Source organism: Cucurbita pepo, chromosome 12, assembly GCF_057944985.1.
Source record: "Cucurbita pepo subsp. pepo isolate OVF chromosome 12, ASM5794498v1, whole genome shotgun sequence".
Taxonomy (NCBI): domain Eukaryota; kingdom Viridiplantae; phylum Streptophyta; class Magnoliopsida; order Cucurbitales; family Cucurbitaceae; genus Cucurbita; species Cucurbita pepo.
The window spans coordinates 10,667,040-10,685,941 of NC_141809.1; the positions used below are offsets into that span (position 1 = coordinate 10,667,040).

Consider the following 18,902-nt stretch of genomic DNA (forward strand, 5'->3'; position numbering starts at 1 on the left):
TATCATATCTAAACTTGTAATGTCTTATCGTTCTTATACATCTCAGAGTCTTATCATTTCATGAACATAACTTAGTTATATCGTATACCAACATATCCTAAATCATATCGTTTTATGAGCGTCTCCTAGTCTTACCGTTACAGGAACACATCCTAACCATATCGTTTCATGAATTCATCCTAATCATAGTGTTATAGGAACGTACCCTAGACATACTGTTACAGGGACGCATCCTAACCATATCGTTTTATGAACGTATCCTAGTCATACCGTTATAGGAACGTATCGTTACCATATTGTTCTACCAATCTATCATAATCATATAATTTTCTATATATAACCTAACCATATCGCTCTGTAAATCATATCTTAGTCATATCGTTACATTACATTTATCACACCCCTCTCGTATCCTACCTCACACATATCATTGAACACATCATAACGTAAGAGTAATCATATCATTCACATATCATAACACATACATAACATATCATAATCATATCAATTCATAAATAATTCACACATATCAAATTTATGACACATGCAGAACAACATGGCACATGTCACCATCAAATATAACCAAATCTTCCATTTTAAAACTTAAGAGTCAAAACTATCCACACAAACCAACACCGTTTTTTGTAGCATGTTTTTTCCTTACTCACATGCCTCTTAAGATGTAATCTCATACCTAAAATTTGGACCACGATTTGAAATCCAAATTTGGCATATGATGGCCGGGACAAGTCCTTACATCTTTAATGATATGGTCACATTATTTACTTGTTTTGAATTGCTCATAGGAGTGAAAACTATCTCTAAAAGATCACGTTACCTAATTTTGGTGGTTCAATCATAAGATTCAAAAGTTAAGCATATTTAGTTTCGAATAATATTTTGTTTGGTGACCTCTTGAAATTTTCTTAACAAACATGTGAGTAAAGACAAAATATGCTAAAATGAACTCATGTTGATCCGTATAAATAATCTCCTTTCTTAGAAACACTTCATGACAAGTAAATAATGTGGCCATATTGCAAAAGATGTCGGAAAATGTTGGAGCCCTTGGGTGTCAAATTCAAAATAAAAAATTTGGTTCAAATCCTAGACATGAGACTTTACCCTCATTGATTTAAGATTTTTTTTTTGATTTATTTATTGAAGTCTCATTTCTATCCATTTTAAGTTGAAAACATTCTCTAACCAATATAGTTATAAATAAAAATGTTTCATTAAGTTTGTGGCCGCAAAGCTTGTTTCCTTCCACCATAAGTACATCGTTGGGTTTGGCCAATGCTCAATTTCTTTGAGATTCAACTGTTCAAAGGCGAGTGAGAGAGATATTACAACACACCCATTAATGAATAGTTTAGGGAAACGATAAACAACGTTTCACTATCAATTTATGTTTGGATTAAGAGAGGGAGATGGATCCATAATTTCTTTTAGTTCCATCCCACCTTGATTTCTATTCTTCAATTGGAATTAAATACACAAAAAATTCTAAATCTAAAAGTAAATATCATTGTCTCTCACTGGTGTTCAAACAATATACATAAAAAAGAAAAGAAAGCAAAAGCAGCATGAGTACGGTCAAATCGAGTTTCTTGGCTGCTACAATTTTGATATTATTGTTATCTCTTATCGTCATGCTCAATCTAGTGTTGATGTTGTTTTACCTTTCAAAAGATATGGTAACATAGTGCCTGGTACTGACATCACGATGGTAAATATACAATATGAACATGAATATTATCACTAGTTGAGTTGATCAATTGTTTGCTATAATTTTTGTTACTTTTGAAATGTAGGCTTTAGCAAATGCATTGAAAGATGCATGCACGTCCAATCATTCTAGTGCAATTGTTATACCGAGAGGGATATTTAAAGTAAAGGAAGGGAATTTTGAAGGACCTTGTAATAGCCCAATTGACTTTCAACTTGGAGGAACATTGCAGGCACCAAAAAGTCTCTAGGGAGATAATTGGATCACTTTTGCCCATGTTGATAGATTGACATTATCCAGTGAAAGATTTCTTGATGGTCAAGGAAAGGCAGCTTGGGAAAGGAATGATTGTCGTAAATGCATAAATTGTGCCCAACTCCCCGTTGTAAGCAATATGCCTTCAGCTTTCCTTCTCAATCTCATGCATCTTGTTGTTTTTCAAAGGGCCTCTTACATGTCTTCTCTAATGTTATAACATTTATAATTTGGTAAATGTTCTTCGTTATCTAGAGGATAATTTTTAAACAATCAAGTGAAAAGAATCATATAAGGAAGTGAAATTTTTTAGAGTTTTCAATTTTATTGGGTTATGTTCAAATTTTTCTCTCACAAAATATTATTTGATTAAAAAAAATGTTTAGAGTTTGAGGTACAACTTCATCACCAATTCAACCGTAATAACATCGCTTGATAGCAAGAACTTCCATATCAACGTCCTCGGCTGCAACAACCTCACATTCCATAATATTAATATAATTGCACCAGAAAACAGTCCCAACACTGATGGTGTAACAACCCTAAATTTTTTCACGTATTCAAAGTCGCCACTAACGTCTCATGTTCATCTCTAATGCAGAATATAGCTCTAAAAATGCTCATCTTTAATAGCGGAAATTTTAAAACTTCATAATACATTAAATCTGTAAAAAATACTGCAGGACTTACGTGTTTCAAACATCAGGCTGGAGTTCAAAATAAGATAAAAATAATTACAAATTAAATAATTTAAACAAATGAAATGCAAACGCCTTATTCTAACCAAGGCTAGAAATTTTAAATATGCAACTATCCTATGCACGCGCCACAGTCTCTGATCACGATGTCGCCGTCAACCGTACATGGGCGCCTTGCCTTTACCTGAAAAACAGTATAGCACATGGTCTGAGTATTTTAAGTGACCCTACTATAGGGGCATGCTAATGCAAACACATGCAATCATGAATTAGGGACCTATCTCTAATCATCATAAGGGTGGCCTCCAGTCTAGGACAAATTGGATGTGTAGTACTTTCCTACACACGACTCACACGTGCGAGTGTGAATCCCCAGGACACTTGCACACCCCCTGGACCCTCTAGTTAAGCTAATTTGTAGCGACGTCCGGAGGTCAGCGGAACCCCGTAGTGTCATGCGCCTCATGAACACCCTCATCTGTGCGCATTCGCACTCATCATACGGTGCGCGTCCGCACTCATCATCTCTAGAAGTAGCACTATGCTTATGAACATACAATATCCATGAGGTCCCTTTAAATCCAATTATACGTTTCTGACACAACCCTCTAATCTCATCTTTTTGTTACACTATGTAACACGTGCTCATGGATATTTACATTAATATCATTTTCTTACTCTTAGGGTTGTGTCCTATGTCGATCTATGACATGATGCAATATGGCATACAACATCATAAGACATGTTCAACATGGAAAACATCGTCATGTTAATAACATCGTCATGCATACATCATACTCGTCATAGAAGCCATTAAGTGCATGAAATATAACATGGACGTCATGCATTGAAACATAAATAACATACATTTAACATACATCACAACACAATGTCATACTCATACATCATCATAATTCAAACAATCTTTAGCCTATCCTATAGTAAGGCCACTTACTTGGTTGGCCTTGGCCGAAATATTTCTTAATTAGCTAAATGTAAGCTCCCGTTCCGTGAGAGCTGCTTCCTACGTTGCCGGGGTTTGTTTCCTATCACACCGTTTGCCACCTTTTGTTAGTATTTCACAATTAATTTACCAATAACTCAATAAATGTTAAATACGGCTCTAAAACGGCCTCGAATACCTTAATCGGAATCGAAAACAGCTCCGAAAGGGTCAAAACAGTGGAAACCAGACCGAAAACAAGTGAGCCGAGCCGAACAGCCACTGGAAGCCGTTGAAGGAGCCATTGGAGGGAGGCCGAGCTGTGCCACGTGGCAGAAGCAGAATGCACCATGTCGTGCGGTGGCATCAGGTCGAGGCGCGGGTCACACTCTAGTTCGGGTCATCGGCTGCAGAAGGCTACTAGGTCGGGTTGGTTGTTAGGCCTCGGTTTACTGGACTGGGCCGTAAGTGTTTGGGTTGCAGGCCGGTTCAGTTCGACCATGGGTCTGGTCTCGGGTTGGTTCAGCTGAACTGTGGCTTCTAGGCTGGATTGAGGTTTGGGCCGCTGTAGTTGGGCTAGGCCGAAGGTAGAGGTCAAGGGAAAAGAAGTTGGGCTGGCTCGGGATTTGGGTTCAGATTGACCCAGATCCGGTGGATCTCGTCTTCCTTACCCGACTTCGGCCGATTTGCTTGCGCGGTTCCTCTCTCCATTTCATGGCATTTCGGTTGCTGATTTTGGTCCCCTTTTCTTCCTTTTCCTCTCTTTTTGTCGTTCCTCTTTCCTTCCTCGAAGTTTTGTGGCCTAACAATTCCTAAAACCACAAATTCAAGAACGTTTAGGGAAACCCAATTTTTGACCTCGGTTACCGACGACGATGCGTACGAAAAGGCACAAAACATACCTTGAATTATTGTGATGTCGTTAGGGATCCTTCTCGTGACTATAACTGAGCGTTTGACATCGATTTTTGGGTGGTTTGAGACTCGTTGGGAAAAGTTGGCAACTCGCCGGCGTTACTCGAAATCTCTCTCTCTCGTATTTTCTTTCTTTTCTCTTTTTGCAGGTATTCTGAAGTGTTCTGGGGGTCGTAGGTCGAAGGTTGAGCGGGGTGCGGTCGTCGTTTCACGTGGGATCTGCAAAACTCGGTGGTCGCCGAAAAACTCGCGAGTTTTCCGGCAACTGAGTTTTTTTTTTTCCTTTTCCTTTTCCTTTTTTTTTTTCCTTTTCCTTTTCCTTTTCTTTTTCTTTTTCTTTTTCTTTTTCCGAGGTCGTTACAGATGGAATACACATCAGTTGATCAAATAGGATCACAATCAGAAAGTCCAAAATTGCAAGTGGAGATGATTGCATTTCTCTTGGAGATGGAAGCAAACTAATTGAAGTCACCAACGTGACATGTGGGTTAGGACATGGAATAAGCATCGGAATTCTTGAAAAATACACCAACGAAGAACCTGTTGAATGTGTCATTGTAAATGACTGCACATTAATTTTAACCACTAATGGTGTCAGTATCAAAACGTGGCCAGCTTCTCCTGCTAGCCGTACCGCCACCAATATGCAGTTTCTGGACATTATAATGGTCAATGTTAGCAACCCTATTCTAATAGACCAAGAATATTGTCCGTGGGATCAATACAATTGGCAGGTATTGATCGCATTCTCAAACCTTTGATTGATTATGTCATTATAACTTCACAAATAAACCATTTACAGAAATTTGTTGTCTCATTTTAATTTTTAAGATTTCTTCAAAAATTAGAGAAAGTCAAGAACATGAGAGGAAGTTCTGCAACTCTGGTGGCAATCAAACTTATTTGCCGCTGTCACTTACCATGTGGCGAGTTAAAGTAAGTGACATTGACCTCAGTTACAATGGAATAGAAGGTCCTATTCTCTCCCAATGCACGTGAAACCCATAATTTCAAGAAAACAAAATTCAAGGATATGCTCCTCTCCTTGTGTTGTCCCATGAATTGTTCATTGCCCTAGAACTTCAAAATAATAGACAAACCTTAATTAAAAGAAGACAGTCTCTATTCATTTGACCCTCATTCTTTTGTTTTTCTTTTATTGTACTTTTCGAAATAAATAAGATGATTGAATATTTGAAGGAGACTTTGTGTCGTGAACTGTTAAGGATAGTTGACCGTTCATTATAAAGGCAAATATCTAGATATTTGCCTTACATTACGGGTTACCATATTTGCCCTCTTATTAAAGGCAAATATATTGCATTCATTTATTATTCTTTCCTTTTATTACTATTTCCATATTATTTGTAATTTACCATATTTCTGTATCCTGTAAATGATTATAAATAAGAGAACTCTCACCCCCATTTAGGTGTGGTGGATTAATCAAACATTCACATGGTATCAGAGCCCTTTCGGTTTAACAACCCTGATCCTTTCTTCTCTATGGCTTCCGAATCTTCTTATCATCTTCTTCCTTTCAATACTCTAATCCATATGATCACCATCAAACTTTCTTCCTCCAATTATCTTCTTTGGAAAAGCCAACTTCTCCCTCTTCTTGAGAGTCAAGATATGCTCGGCTATGTCAATGGAACTATGGTTCCACCACCTCGCTTTGAACTAGAAACCTCTTCAACACTCAACCCCAAATATTTGGCATGGAGAGCAGCCGATCAACGACTTCTCTGTCTCCTGCTCTCCTCTCTCACTGAGGAAGCCATGGCTGTTGTCGTTGGTCTCTCTACTGCACGTGATGTTTGGCTTGCGTTAGAAACTACGTTCAACCATCAGTCGAAAGCTCGTGAACTGAGACTCAAGGATGACTTGCAGTTGATGAAACGTGGCACCAAACCTGTTGCTGAGTATGCCCGTGCCTTCAAAAAAATTTGTGACCAACTTCATGCCATTGGAAGACCGGTCGAGGACATTGATAAAGTGCACTGGTTCCTTCGTGGACTCGGCACCGAATTTTCAGCTTTTTCTACTACTCAGATGGCTCTCACCTCTACCTCCTGTTTTGCAGATTTAGTCTCTAAAGCTGAAAGTTTTGAGTTGTTTCAGCTCTCCCTTGAGTTCTCTAACTCCACTCCTACAGCATTCACAGTCACTAATCGTGGTCGCACCCATGGAAGCCACCCTGCTTCCTTTACCAACCAGCTAGGTCGTTCTTATTCTCACAAAAACAACTCTTCTAATCGAGGACGAACCCACTCAAGTCAAGGTCGTCGACCACCTCACTGCCAAATATGCCGCAAAGAGGGCCATTATGCTGACCGCTGCAACCAACGGTATGTTCGACCTGATTCTTCTCATGCTCACCTTGTTGAAGCCTTTAACACGTCATGTTCTATTGCTGGACCCGATGCTGCTTATTGGTTTCTGGACACTGGAGCTTCGGCCATATGACTGCCGACCCATCTATTTTGGATCAGTCTAAAAATTACACGGGTAAGGACTCTGTGATTGTAGGAAACGGTGCATCCCTACCCATTACCCACACCGGTACTCTTTCTCCTGTTCCAAATATTCACTTGTTAGATGTCTTGGTTGTCCCTCACCTCACTAAAAATCTTCTTTCCATAAGTAAATTAACGTCTGATTTTCCTCTCTCCGTTACATTTACTAATAATCTTATTACTATCCAGAATCGTCAAACAAGAAGGGTGGTGGCAACCGGTAAAAGAGATGGAGGGCTAATGTGCTGGAGCGCGGCAACTCTGCTTTTATTTCAGCCCTTAGAAACAAATCTTTACGTGCTTCATATGATTTATGGCATGCTCGTCTAGGTCATGTGAATCATTCTGTTATTTCTTTTTTAAATAGAAAAGGTCATCTTTCTCTTACATCTTTATTGCCTTCTCCATCATTATGTAATACTTGTCAGCTTGCGAAAAGTCATCGATTGCCTTATTCCCGCAATGAACGTAGGTCGTCTCATGTGTTAGATCTTATTCATTGTGATCTTTGGGGTCCTTCTCCCGTCAAATGAAATTCGGGTTTTCTTTATTATGTTATTTTTATTGATTATTATTCTCGATTCACTTGGTTTTACCCTTTAAAATTTAAATCTGATTTTTTTTATATTTTTCTTCAATTTAAAAAATTTGTGGAAAATCAATATTCTTCTCGTATCAAGGTATTTCAAAGCGATGGTGGTACCGAATTTACTAGTACTTGTTTCAAAACTCATTTACGTAATTCTGGCATCCACCATCAACTCTCTTGTCCATATACACCTGCTCAAAATGGTCGTGCTCAGAGAAAACATCGTCATGTGACTGAGACTGGCTTGGCCCTTCTCTTTCACTCTCATCTTTCTTCTCGTTTTTGGGTTGACGCCTTCAGCACTGCAGCTTATATTATCAACCGGTTGCCTACTCCACTTCTTGGAGGTAAGTCACCCTTTGAACTCCTTTATGGCTACACTCCACATTATGACAATTTTCATCCCTTTGGTTGTCGTGTTTATCCTTATTTGCATGATTATATGCCTAACAAGCTTTCTCCCCCGCAGCATTCCTTGTATTTTTTTGGGTTATAGTCCTGCTCATAAAGGGTTCCGCTGTCTTGATCCCGCCACCACTAAGCTATATATCACCTGTCATGCTCAATTTGATGAAACTCACTTTCCTGCTATCCCTAGCTCCCAGACCCAACCTCTTTCCTCTATTCCTATTTCAAATTTCTTAGAACCACATTTTCATCATATTGATTCATCCCCCCCCCCCCCCCCCCTCCCTACCACTTCATCACCGCAAACTCCTCGATCCAGTTCATCCCCGTGTGATATTTGTTCTAACCTTGTAGATGAGTCTGTGCAGGTTGATACTTCTCTTATAGGTTCCACTTTGCCACCCTCGACTTCTAATTCGACCTCTATTGAACCTCCTGTTGATTTCTCTTCTTTGGGCCCTCATCCTATGATCACACGAGCCAAAGCTGGTATACTCAAGACTCGTCATCCAGCAAATCTTGGTATTTTGGGCTCATCTGGACTTCTTTCTGCTCTTCTTGCATCCACTGAGCCAAAAGGATTCAAATCTGCGGCTAAGAATCCTGCTTGGGTGGCTGCCATGGATGAAGAAATTTGAGCATTACAACAAAATGATACTTGGACTTTGGTTCCTCGCCCTGCCAACACCAACATCAACATCGTGGGCTCTAAATGGGTGTTTCGTATTAAATATTTGCCTGATGGATCCGTCGAGCGTTTCAAGGCTCGTCTTGTTGCCAAAGGTTATACTCAGGTTCCTGGTCTTGACTACACTGACACTTTCAGTCCGGTTGTCAAAGCTACCACTGTTCGTGTTGTGCTTTCTATTGCAGTCACAAATAAATGGCCTCTTCGACAACTTGATGTCAAGAATGCTTTTCTCAATGGAACTCTTATTGAACGTGTTCATATGGAACAACCTCCTGGGTATATTGATCCTCGATTTCCCACTCATGTTTGTCTATTAAAGAAAGCCCTCTATGGTTTAAAGCAAGCTCCTCGTGCTTGGTTTCAGCGTTTTAGCTCATTTCTTCTCACACTTGGGTTTTCTTGTAGTCGCGCTGACACGTCCCTTTTTGTCTTTCATCAGCAATCTAACATTATCTATTTGCTTCTTTATATTGATGACATTATTGTTACCGGCAACAACTCATCTCTTATTGACAGCTTTACTCGCAAGCTTCATTCTAAGTTTGCTACCAAAGATTTGGGTTCTCTCAGTTACTTTCTTGGTCTTGAAGCTTCACCCACTCCTGATGGTCTCTTTATTAGTCAGTTAAAATATGCTCGAGATATTCTTACTCGTGCTCAGTTGCTCGATAGCAAACCAGTTCACACTCACATGGTTGTTTCTCAACACCTGACTACTGATGGTTCTCCTTTTTCTGATCCTACTCTCTACAGATCTCTTGTTGGCGCCCTTCAGTACTTGACTATTACGCGTCCAGAAATTGCCTATGCTGTCAATTCTGTCAGTCAATTCTTGCATGCCCCTACTGCAGATCACTTTCTTGCTGTCAAACGTATTCTTCGCTATGTCAAAGGAACACTCCACTTTGGTCTTACCTTTCGTCCATCCATTGTTCCTAGTACGCTAGTCGCTTATTCGGATGCTGACTGGGCTGGTTGTCCCGATACTCGTCGTTCTACATCCGGCTATTCTATTTATCTTGGTAACAATCTGGTTTCTTGGAGTGCCAAAAAGCAACCTACTATCTCATGCTCCAGCTGTGAATCTGAGTATCGTGCTCTTGCCACAACCGCTGCTGAACTTCTTTGGGTTACGCATCTTTTGCATGACCTCAAGGTCCCTATTTCATAGCAGCCCTTACTCTTATGTGACAACAAAAGTGCTATTTTTTTGAGCTCTAATCCCGTTTCTCACAAGCGGGCCAAACATGTTGAACTAGATTATCATTTCCTTCGATAACTTGTTATCGCTGGCAAACTTCGCACACAATATGTACCCTCTCATCTCCAAGTTGCTGACATCTTCACAAAGAGTATTTCTCGACCTCTCTTTGAATTTTTCAGATCCAAGCTTCACGTTCGTTCAAATCCGACGCTCAGCTTGCGGGGGGGTGTTAAGGATAGTTGACCGTTCATTATAAGGCAAATATCTAGATATTTGACTTACATTACGGGTTACCATATTTGCCCTCTTATTAAATGCAAATATATTGCATTCATTTATTATTATTTCCTTTTATTACTATTTCCATATTATTTGTAATTTACCATATTTATGTATCCTGTAAATGATTATAAATAAGAGAGCTCTCACCCCATTTAGGTGGGGTGGATTAATCAAACATTCACATGAACAATATAATGTTAGTACCTAGACTTTATAAAATAAAATGGTTTTACTCTTGTTTTTCATTTTAAATTTGAATTCTAATTACTATTTTAGGGAAGATATTGAACTTGATATTTATTTTTAAGTATGTTCACCAAATCTTCTATTTTTTTCTATTAAATTTTCCCTTTTCGAATGCTTTCGTTCTTCCATTTGTATTTATTTTAATTATGTTCCCTAAATCTTCCCTTTTTTTCTCTGTATTTTCTTGGTTAACTTTCATCTATGTATTCTCAGTTAAATCTTTTCATCTATGTATTTATTTGGTTAAATTTTTTCCTTTTCCTCTGCTTCCTCCCTGTATTTATTTTAATTTGGTAAATCTTTTCTTCTTATTTACTCTGTATTTTTTTTTATTATTAATTTTGTTAGCAGTTTTATTTATTTATTTATTTGTTTTGTACTTTTTTGCTATTACATGGATGTGGATCTTGAGTAGGTGGGGGAGCCGGTATAATCAAACTTTATTTTAGATTTATAAATAAAATATATTTATGTTTTATTTTAATCGCAAAAATTTTACATGTTTTACTTTATGTTCTTAAAAGTTTGTCCCGATTCAACTGAAAAATTGAGTCGTGACATAGAGTAAATGGAGATGGTCCAAAAAAATTTCTTGTTCAATCGCAGGTATAATAGGTTATAGCAAATAAATAAATAATATGAAAACTTTTGCCATTCCTCTTTATATTTGGAGGTTCATTGTTTTGCTGAATCTAAGAAAGATTTTGATTTTGGAATTTTATAAACTTTAATAAGTAAGCCTAATGTCAAAATTAGTATATGTTTGTGGAATATTTATTTTATTGAAATAAAAAATAGAGAAGACGACATTCCTTTAAGATAATAATAAATTTAACCATTGGTCAGTGTCATAAGATATGTATTGAGATCGTGAATAATATAAATTGTAAATCTTCAACCAAAATATTCTAATATCAAATTGTAATGATTACACCCCGACAATACTTAGATGTCTGGTAGGCAAATGTTTTTAAAAAATCATCCTAACCTAATTCATCATTGCTTAATCAAAAGTTGAATGGATTTTTTAGCAACAAAGAATTTGAATGTATAAGGAAAATCAAGCCCTAATAGGAAAAAAAAAATGCAAGGGAAAGCATAAAATCAAATAAAATATAAGATTTGATCCAAAAAATGAAAGATATGCAAAATAAAATAAGCCAAAAACAGAATAGAAAACATGATCCATATATCTAACAACCCACCTAAAAGTATGCTAAAAATAATGCAAACAAGAAAAAGTAAGAAAAACAAAACATGGTGACAAAGTGAATAGTGAATGTCGGTATGGCTTCTATGTACAATTCATGACTAATGGGTATAAAAAGTCATTTAAAAAAAATCAATTTACACATTATAATCGTTTATTAATTCATTTCAAACATAATAATAAAAATAACATAGTTGAAAACAAAGAAGAAAACATCTCTTTATCACACTTTTGGAAATAAATGTCATTGACTTATTGTAGGATAACGAATGTTAATTACCATGACTTGATTCCATTGATTTCGTCATCCGTATATGAGACTGTTGCCTTTAATTTGAAAAGTGTTATGGTTTGAGTATTTCAAAGTATTCAATACGTGACACTGTTATTGGGGTAGGAAAATGCAACCACATGTGATCATGGTTCCTGGTGTGACCTATTTTTCTTGTACTTTATGCTCTACTTTTTTTTTTTTTAAGTAGGGTTGGATGTATTATACTTCTCTACATAAAATTTACACACACGCTTGAATTATAACACTCGAGAAAAGTTTGAAGGGACCAAAAATGAACTATTATGGCAAGTGAAGAATTCTAAGGCCCTACGGAAGTTAGAAAAAAAAAAAAAAAAAAAGGCACAAATCATATATATTTGCTGATAAGCCCCTAGCACACAAAATCTAGTTTTAGAACAGACCCAATGGAGAAAATTTTGAATATCTAAAGATTCAGTCATCCACGTAAACTTAAGTTCAAGTTTTTATGGTCATTTACGAGTAAGAAGTTTATAATCAAATTCAAAGCTACAAGCAAATTCGTTCGGCAAGACCCTTTCGTTTACTTTCTGAAAAGTTCAAGGAGCAAATTTATAGAAGACCATGAACACATTTGAGCTATGTACAAGGAAAATTTGGAGGAACTTGTTTATGGTAAATTGTGATCAATTTAGAGATAATTCAAAATTCAGTCCCTACGTCAATCTAGTTGCTTAAAACATATTCTTTGAGCTTCGTGGTATTGAGAAAATATTTTCATGAAGGAGTCAAGTGTTAAGGAAGTCTAATTCTATCGGATAAAAAGTGATTTTGTACAGGTTTTGACCTCGTGGGCAAGCTTCAATCTTGAAATTAACAGGCTACACAAAAAAATATGTTACCTAAGGAACCTTTCATTAGCTTAATAGGGAAGAAAGAAAGATTATTGCTCAATGGATCAAGGGCCAATAAGCTTCAGAAGTACCCCCAAAATATATATATATATAGGAAGAAATGCTCCGGCCAGAAGGCTGACTTTTTGGGGGTCTTCTCCACGAGATATCTTCGTCCATCGTGCACCAAATTCCACGAGGTTTATCCCTATCTCTTCCTTGCAGTATTCTCTACAAGTTTGTAGAAGGCATTGAGACCAGAAAACCAATGTACAACGCCGAAGAAGGTAAGTTTCATGGCATGAAGGCCATGGTTTTCATCATTCTTCCCTCTGTCCAGAGGCTGAAGATGTTGATGTGAGAATCGATGTCTCAAACATCATCAAACAAGTATATAGCTACTTTAGACTTTTTTTTTTTTTTTTTTTTTTTTTTTTTTTTTTTTTTCATGCCGGAATCGCTTGAAAATAAACTAATATCTTAAGATAACTAAGAATTTAAGAAATATGAAAGAGTCAAGACAAGAACAGATAGTTAAGAACTTAAATCAAATATTTTGCTCGAGAATTATGATCTATTTAAATAACCGACTAAACCTTTGTTGCTTATGCTTATGCAATTTTAGTGAATGACCTACACTTGATAAGGATATATGTGAAGTTTGAAGGGCAAGAGCATGTTAAAGGCTTAAATCTTGGGGAAGGATAAAATGACTAAAATTCTCCTACTAAAGGAACTTAAGTTATTTCAGGGCTTAAATAACTCCAAAAGACTTCGAACTTTTAATATAAACTTTTTTTAGGGTTAAAAAGATTATGTAATATTGGTGATTGGAGCACGTTTAGAACCTAAACAAGGATTGGAATGGAAAAATGACCAAAATATCGTTGGACTACAAACGCCCTGTACATTACTTGTAGGGTGAGTACATGGCACTCCCATCCAATCGAACATGATTTGCACCAAGGCCAACCTCGCCCATTAACAACAGGTTTTTGGCATTTAGAACCACAACTCGTCATTCGGTCTTCACGTCCACATCCCAGGTTCCTCCTCATAGTTCGATGCCATTTCATTTTTGTCCTCTTCTTCGACTGTGGCATCACTAAAACCCACCGCTAGCAGATATTGTTCTCTAAGGCTTTCCTTTTTTAGAATTGTCCTCTTTGGGCTTTATCATCCGAGCTTCCTTCAAAGTTTTTAATACGCATTCACTAGGGAGAGATTTTCACACTCTTATAAAGAATGTTTTGTTCCCCTCTCCAACTGACGTGTCATCTCAGAGTTCGTAAAGAATAAAAGAGAGAGATCTACGTGCCCTCCAACTATTTTGATATTTATGTGGACTCTGGTTCTTGAGTCAACAAGTTAAGAGAACTTAATCGAAGAAAAATTGATCCAAAAACCCTAAAATATTTACCCAACTCGAACCTTGATCGTGATACCTGATTACTTCACAAGAGTTCAAAATTACCATAGAATAAACTAGAAAAATAAAATTAAAAATAGAATCATTCGAATTATCTTTAAATCTTTTTGCTCTAATATATAAGAACCCAATGGGATTGAAAAGAAATAGTTTTTTAAAGTTGAGAAAGAATTGAAACGCCAAATTACCACCACCATGTTCTTGATTAGGCTTGACAACTTTGATCCTTTCATGGAAGCAATCATCCAAATGCATCAAATTTCTAAGTACGCCGACGTGAAAGTCTCGCCATTGTCATTCTCCATGAGTGTGTCGCACCCTACCCATGGCTTCGCTGTTAAACTGCACATTTCCCCCAAATTCTTCGCCAACTATTCCGTCGATAAGCATCACCGTTGGAGGATTTCCCTCATATCCTTCCAAGATGCCATGTTCATTGCTCGAAAGCGATGTTTGGCTTCAATGAACCTCATTTTTCTCCAAAATATGAACCAATTGACCCTTATATTCTCCACTTCAAGTTAGTTTATACTCTTTTATTTACACCAATTCTTGTCGATTCTCGAAGAATATTTCATTCTTTTCTCATCTCGTTCTTGCATTTTGTTGTAAATTTTGTCATAACTCGTTAGTTCATAACTTTCGATGATTCATATTCTCATTTATTTTAGTTATTTTCTCTCGTTTAGTTCATAACCCATTTGATTCTGATTTATTTGGTTCATGTATGAGAATTAGCCTATATAAAGACTTGTCTAACATTGTTTTGAGACGTGGGGTCATTGCTATTTTGTATTCTCTCGGAGGCAATTAGGAAGAACTTTGTAAAAGAGACTTTGTAGTGCGAGAGTGTGAGAGATAGTAAACACTTTGGTTATAATGATTGGCTACCATCGGTGGATGTAGGAGAATTTCTTTTCTCCAAACTACGTAAATCTTTGTCTTTGTATCTCTTTGTTTAATTTCTGTTTTTGGGTGTGTGAGTGCAATCGATCTTCCTTTCGCTTCCGCTACAACAATTGGGTATCATAACATTTTTAGTTGTAGTATTAAAACACGACATGTAACATTTCATTCTTTTCTTATCTTGTTCTTGCATTTCTTGTTAAAAACCCTTCTAGGAAACGCGGACGCATTGCAATTTGGATTGGAATTGTCACCTTCCCAACAAGAGGTGGATGGAGGAGCAGTTGATTATGCAAATTTCTTCTCAATTTATTCAAAAGATTTAAGACGATATATACTAATAAACTACTTCCCTCGTGATCCAGGTAATTAGGATCTTCCTTTTTGTTCCATGTTCATTGGAAGAAAGTGGCTAATTAGTCTACGATAGCGTTTTTTTGTTTTTGTTCCATTTCACGACGTACGAAAAATGCTATAAAAAGTTTACAATAGCATTTTTCGTATGCTATCATATGTATTATTTCTTGTTATATAAATTGCTTAAAACAAATTATCAATCTTTCACAGCTTGTGTTACTAATGTTACTGTAACGAATTCTCAAGTCAAAATCTCTATGGAAAACGAGGAACTTGTTATTTTGAGCAAGAAGGTATTGTTCGTGAGCTAATATCACGACATTCTAAGTGTTTTTTTTTCGAGAAGTTCTTACGTTAAATTTGTTGGTTGGTGTTTTGTAGGATGGAGAATGTGATATTGTAGGTTATGAAGAAGATGAAACTCAATTCCAAATCAAGCTCCATATCTTGCCCATTTTCCTTAAGATGGCATCTGAGGATGAGAAGATATGGTTTTATAGGACTATGAATTCTCATTGTGGAATGTTTATCCCTACTTTTGAATCTCTTGCTCATTATGATGTCATATATTTTCCTCAAAGCTAATATTGATATGCTTTGCCATTTCTTTTCTCTACCATATTCAATAGAGTTAGGGTTGATACTCAAAATATACCTATAATCCTAGTTGAAATGGGTTTAAAATGATCTTAGCTTTATGGGAATATATAAATTTTTGTTGATGTATGTTCAAACGTTCAAGTATATATTTGATATATGTCAATCTGAGCATAACCCAATCGATAATTTTATAGTTAGGTTCATATATGTCAAAATAACCCCTATATGTTGTGGTTTTTTTTAAAATATATATATATATATATATATATATATATATATATATATATATATATATGAAAGTTCTAATAAGAAGGGAATTATCCTAACCGTTGTACTACAAACGCATTGTACATTACCTCGTAGGGTGATTACATGACACTCCTGTCCTTTTTTAGTCCAACGGTTAAGATAATTGTCTTCCAAGTAATAGATCCGGTTTCAATTTCGGGCAAACAAAATTATATATCAATGCGATGTGAGCTGCTTATCTTATCTTAAATGTTAACAATGGGTCTTCACGGTGTCTTGTTTGTCTTATTTCATATGAATAGACTATTCATTAGAAGACCAGTGGTACCTAAGGTATGAGATGTACTTGTTTGCAAGTGTTTGTAGTACAACGGTTAGGATAATTGTCTTTCAAGTAATAGACCCAGGTTTGACTCTCGACAAACACAAATAAGGTCTTATTTTATATGAACAAACTATTCATTAGAAGAACAATGGTACTTAAGGTATGTGATGTACTTTTATGCAAGCGTTTCTAGTCCAACGGTTAGGATAATTGTCGTCCAAGCAATAGAAGCTACTTCTCTTAAATGTTAAGAATGGGTCTTCACCGTGTCTTATTTACAGACTATTCATTAGAAGACCAGTGGTACCTAAGATAGATATGTACTCTTTTATGCAAGCGTTTGTAGTCCAACGGTTAGGATAATTGCCTTCCAAGCAATAGACCCGGGTTTGACTCCCGGCAAATGCAAATGTATATCAATTTGATAAGATCTACTTCTTCTAAATTTGTCTTGTTGATCTTATTTATAGACTATTCATTAGAAGACAAGTGGTACCTAAGATATATGAATGCATCTTTTTTTATGCAAGCGTTTGTAGTCCAACGGTTAGGATAATTGTCTTCTAATAATAGACCTGGGTTCGACTCTCGGCAAACGCAAATGTGTATATCTATGTGATAGGAGCTACTTCTTCTAAATGGTAAGAATGACACGACTATTCATTCATTAGAAGACAAGAGATGTATTCTAACTCCCGGCAAGTGTGTATATCAATGTGATAGGAGCTAGTTCATTAGAAGACAAGTGGTACCTAAGATATATGAATGTATTTTCTTTTATGCAAGTGTTTGTAGTCCAACGTTTAGGATAATTACCTTCCAAGCAATAGATTTGGGTTTGACTCCCGGCAAACGCAATTGTAACGCAAATCGTATATCAATGTGATAGGAGCTTTCTCTAAATGTCAAGAATACCATTACAAGACAAGTGGTATCTAAGATATATGAATGTATTCTCTTTTATGCAAGCATTTGTAGTCCAACGGTTAGGATAATTGCCTCAAATGCAAATGTATATCAATGTGATAGGAGTTACTTCTTCGTTCATCTTATTTACAGACTATTCATTATAAGACAAGTGGTACCTAAGATATATGAATGTATTCTCTTTTATGCAAGCGTTTGTAATCCAACGGTTAGGATAATTGCCTTCCAAGCAATAGACCCGGGTTCGACTCCTGGCAAATGCAAATGTATTCATAGGAATAGGGTTCGACTCCTGGCAAATGCAAATGTATTCATAGGAATAGGGTTCCCATAACATGTACAGAAGATCTCGTCTCACCTAGACATGGTGCTGCAGGGCATCTCGTCTAGGTGAGGAAAATATATGAAACATGTCGTGCAGGGTCCACTCTTAATCTACCATAATATGCTCAGCATAAAAATTTCATAGTTGGTTATCCTAACGTTACTTCAACTCGAGCTACCTACCTCATTGTTGACGTTCGGGACCTCCGTTCTCGAGCTTTTTGTATCCGAATTACTTCAAATTTTCTTTCATATATTCTTTAGTTTGTCTAGTTTCTTGAACCATAAATTTTTTTTTATGAAAACCGGTAAGGAAGTGGGTTAAAATTGAAAAAACTTCCCCTTCTTTGAAGTTCTTCAATGCCTGCCACTATTGGAGAATAGGTTCTAGGCTCTTTTAGCGTTTGGTTTCTTCATACCGACTTTTCGATGTTACATGTATCTTAGTATTCATCATGAACATAATTAAGAGTCTACAAGAAATGTTATATATTTTTCAAGTAAAAACTAAATGCTAGTCAAGAATGGGACCGAATCTTGAGTAGGTGCCATAAAGAACTAAACTTAGGGTCCCGATCCTCTATTTTCTATCCATTTTTGTCGATTATTTTTTTATCCCCTTCCCTTTTTGTATTTAAACTCATATTTTGTGTTTGATATTTTAAATATACATGCAAAATTTTTACTGTATATTTACCATGTTGAGTCCGCCGACGCCCCGTTTCGTGCTCTAGAAAGCTAAAAAATGAGTTATGACAGTCAGTAAAAAGCTGGCCATGAAAATTTTAAGGTGGAGACAAAAGTTCTGGTCAAGTTTAGATTATATCCACTTTTATTTCAAAGTAACAAGAATAAGATAACGAGAGTTAAAATACTATAGACCAGTCAAATTCATTTAGAAGGTGTAGGAAGTTTAGATTTAAGTCCTAAAAATCTTCCTAATTAATTAA

The 18,902-nt window shown here is 36.5% G+C and overlaps 1 protein-coding gene and 2 non-coding genes across 3 annotated transcripts; all 3 read left to right on the plus strand.

Moving 5' to 3' along the window:
* Positions 1-6,199: 6,199 nt before the first annotated feature.
* On the plus strand, positions 6,200-7,009 carry LOC147789998 (uncharacterized). Its single transcript, XM_087129426.1, has one exon. The coding sequence runs from the start codon at positions 6,200-6,202 to the stop codon at positions 7,007-7,009; it is 810 nt and encodes a 269-aa protein (XP_086985552.1).
* Positions 7,010-17,037: 10,028 nt separating this feature from the next.
* TRNAE-UUC (transfer RNA glutamic acid (anticodon UUC)) lies at positions 17,038-17,109 on the plus strand. Its single transcript has one exon. It is a non-coding gene; the product is annotated as a tRNA-Gly (tRNA).
* A 710-nt stretch (positions 17,110-17,819) lies between these two features.
* On the plus strand, positions 17,820-17,891 carry TRNAG-UCC (transfer RNA glycine (anticodon UCC)). Its single transcript has one exon. It is a non-coding gene; the product is annotated as a tRNA-Gly (tRNA).
* The last annotated feature ends 1,011 nt before the right edge of the window (positions 17,892-18,902 follow it).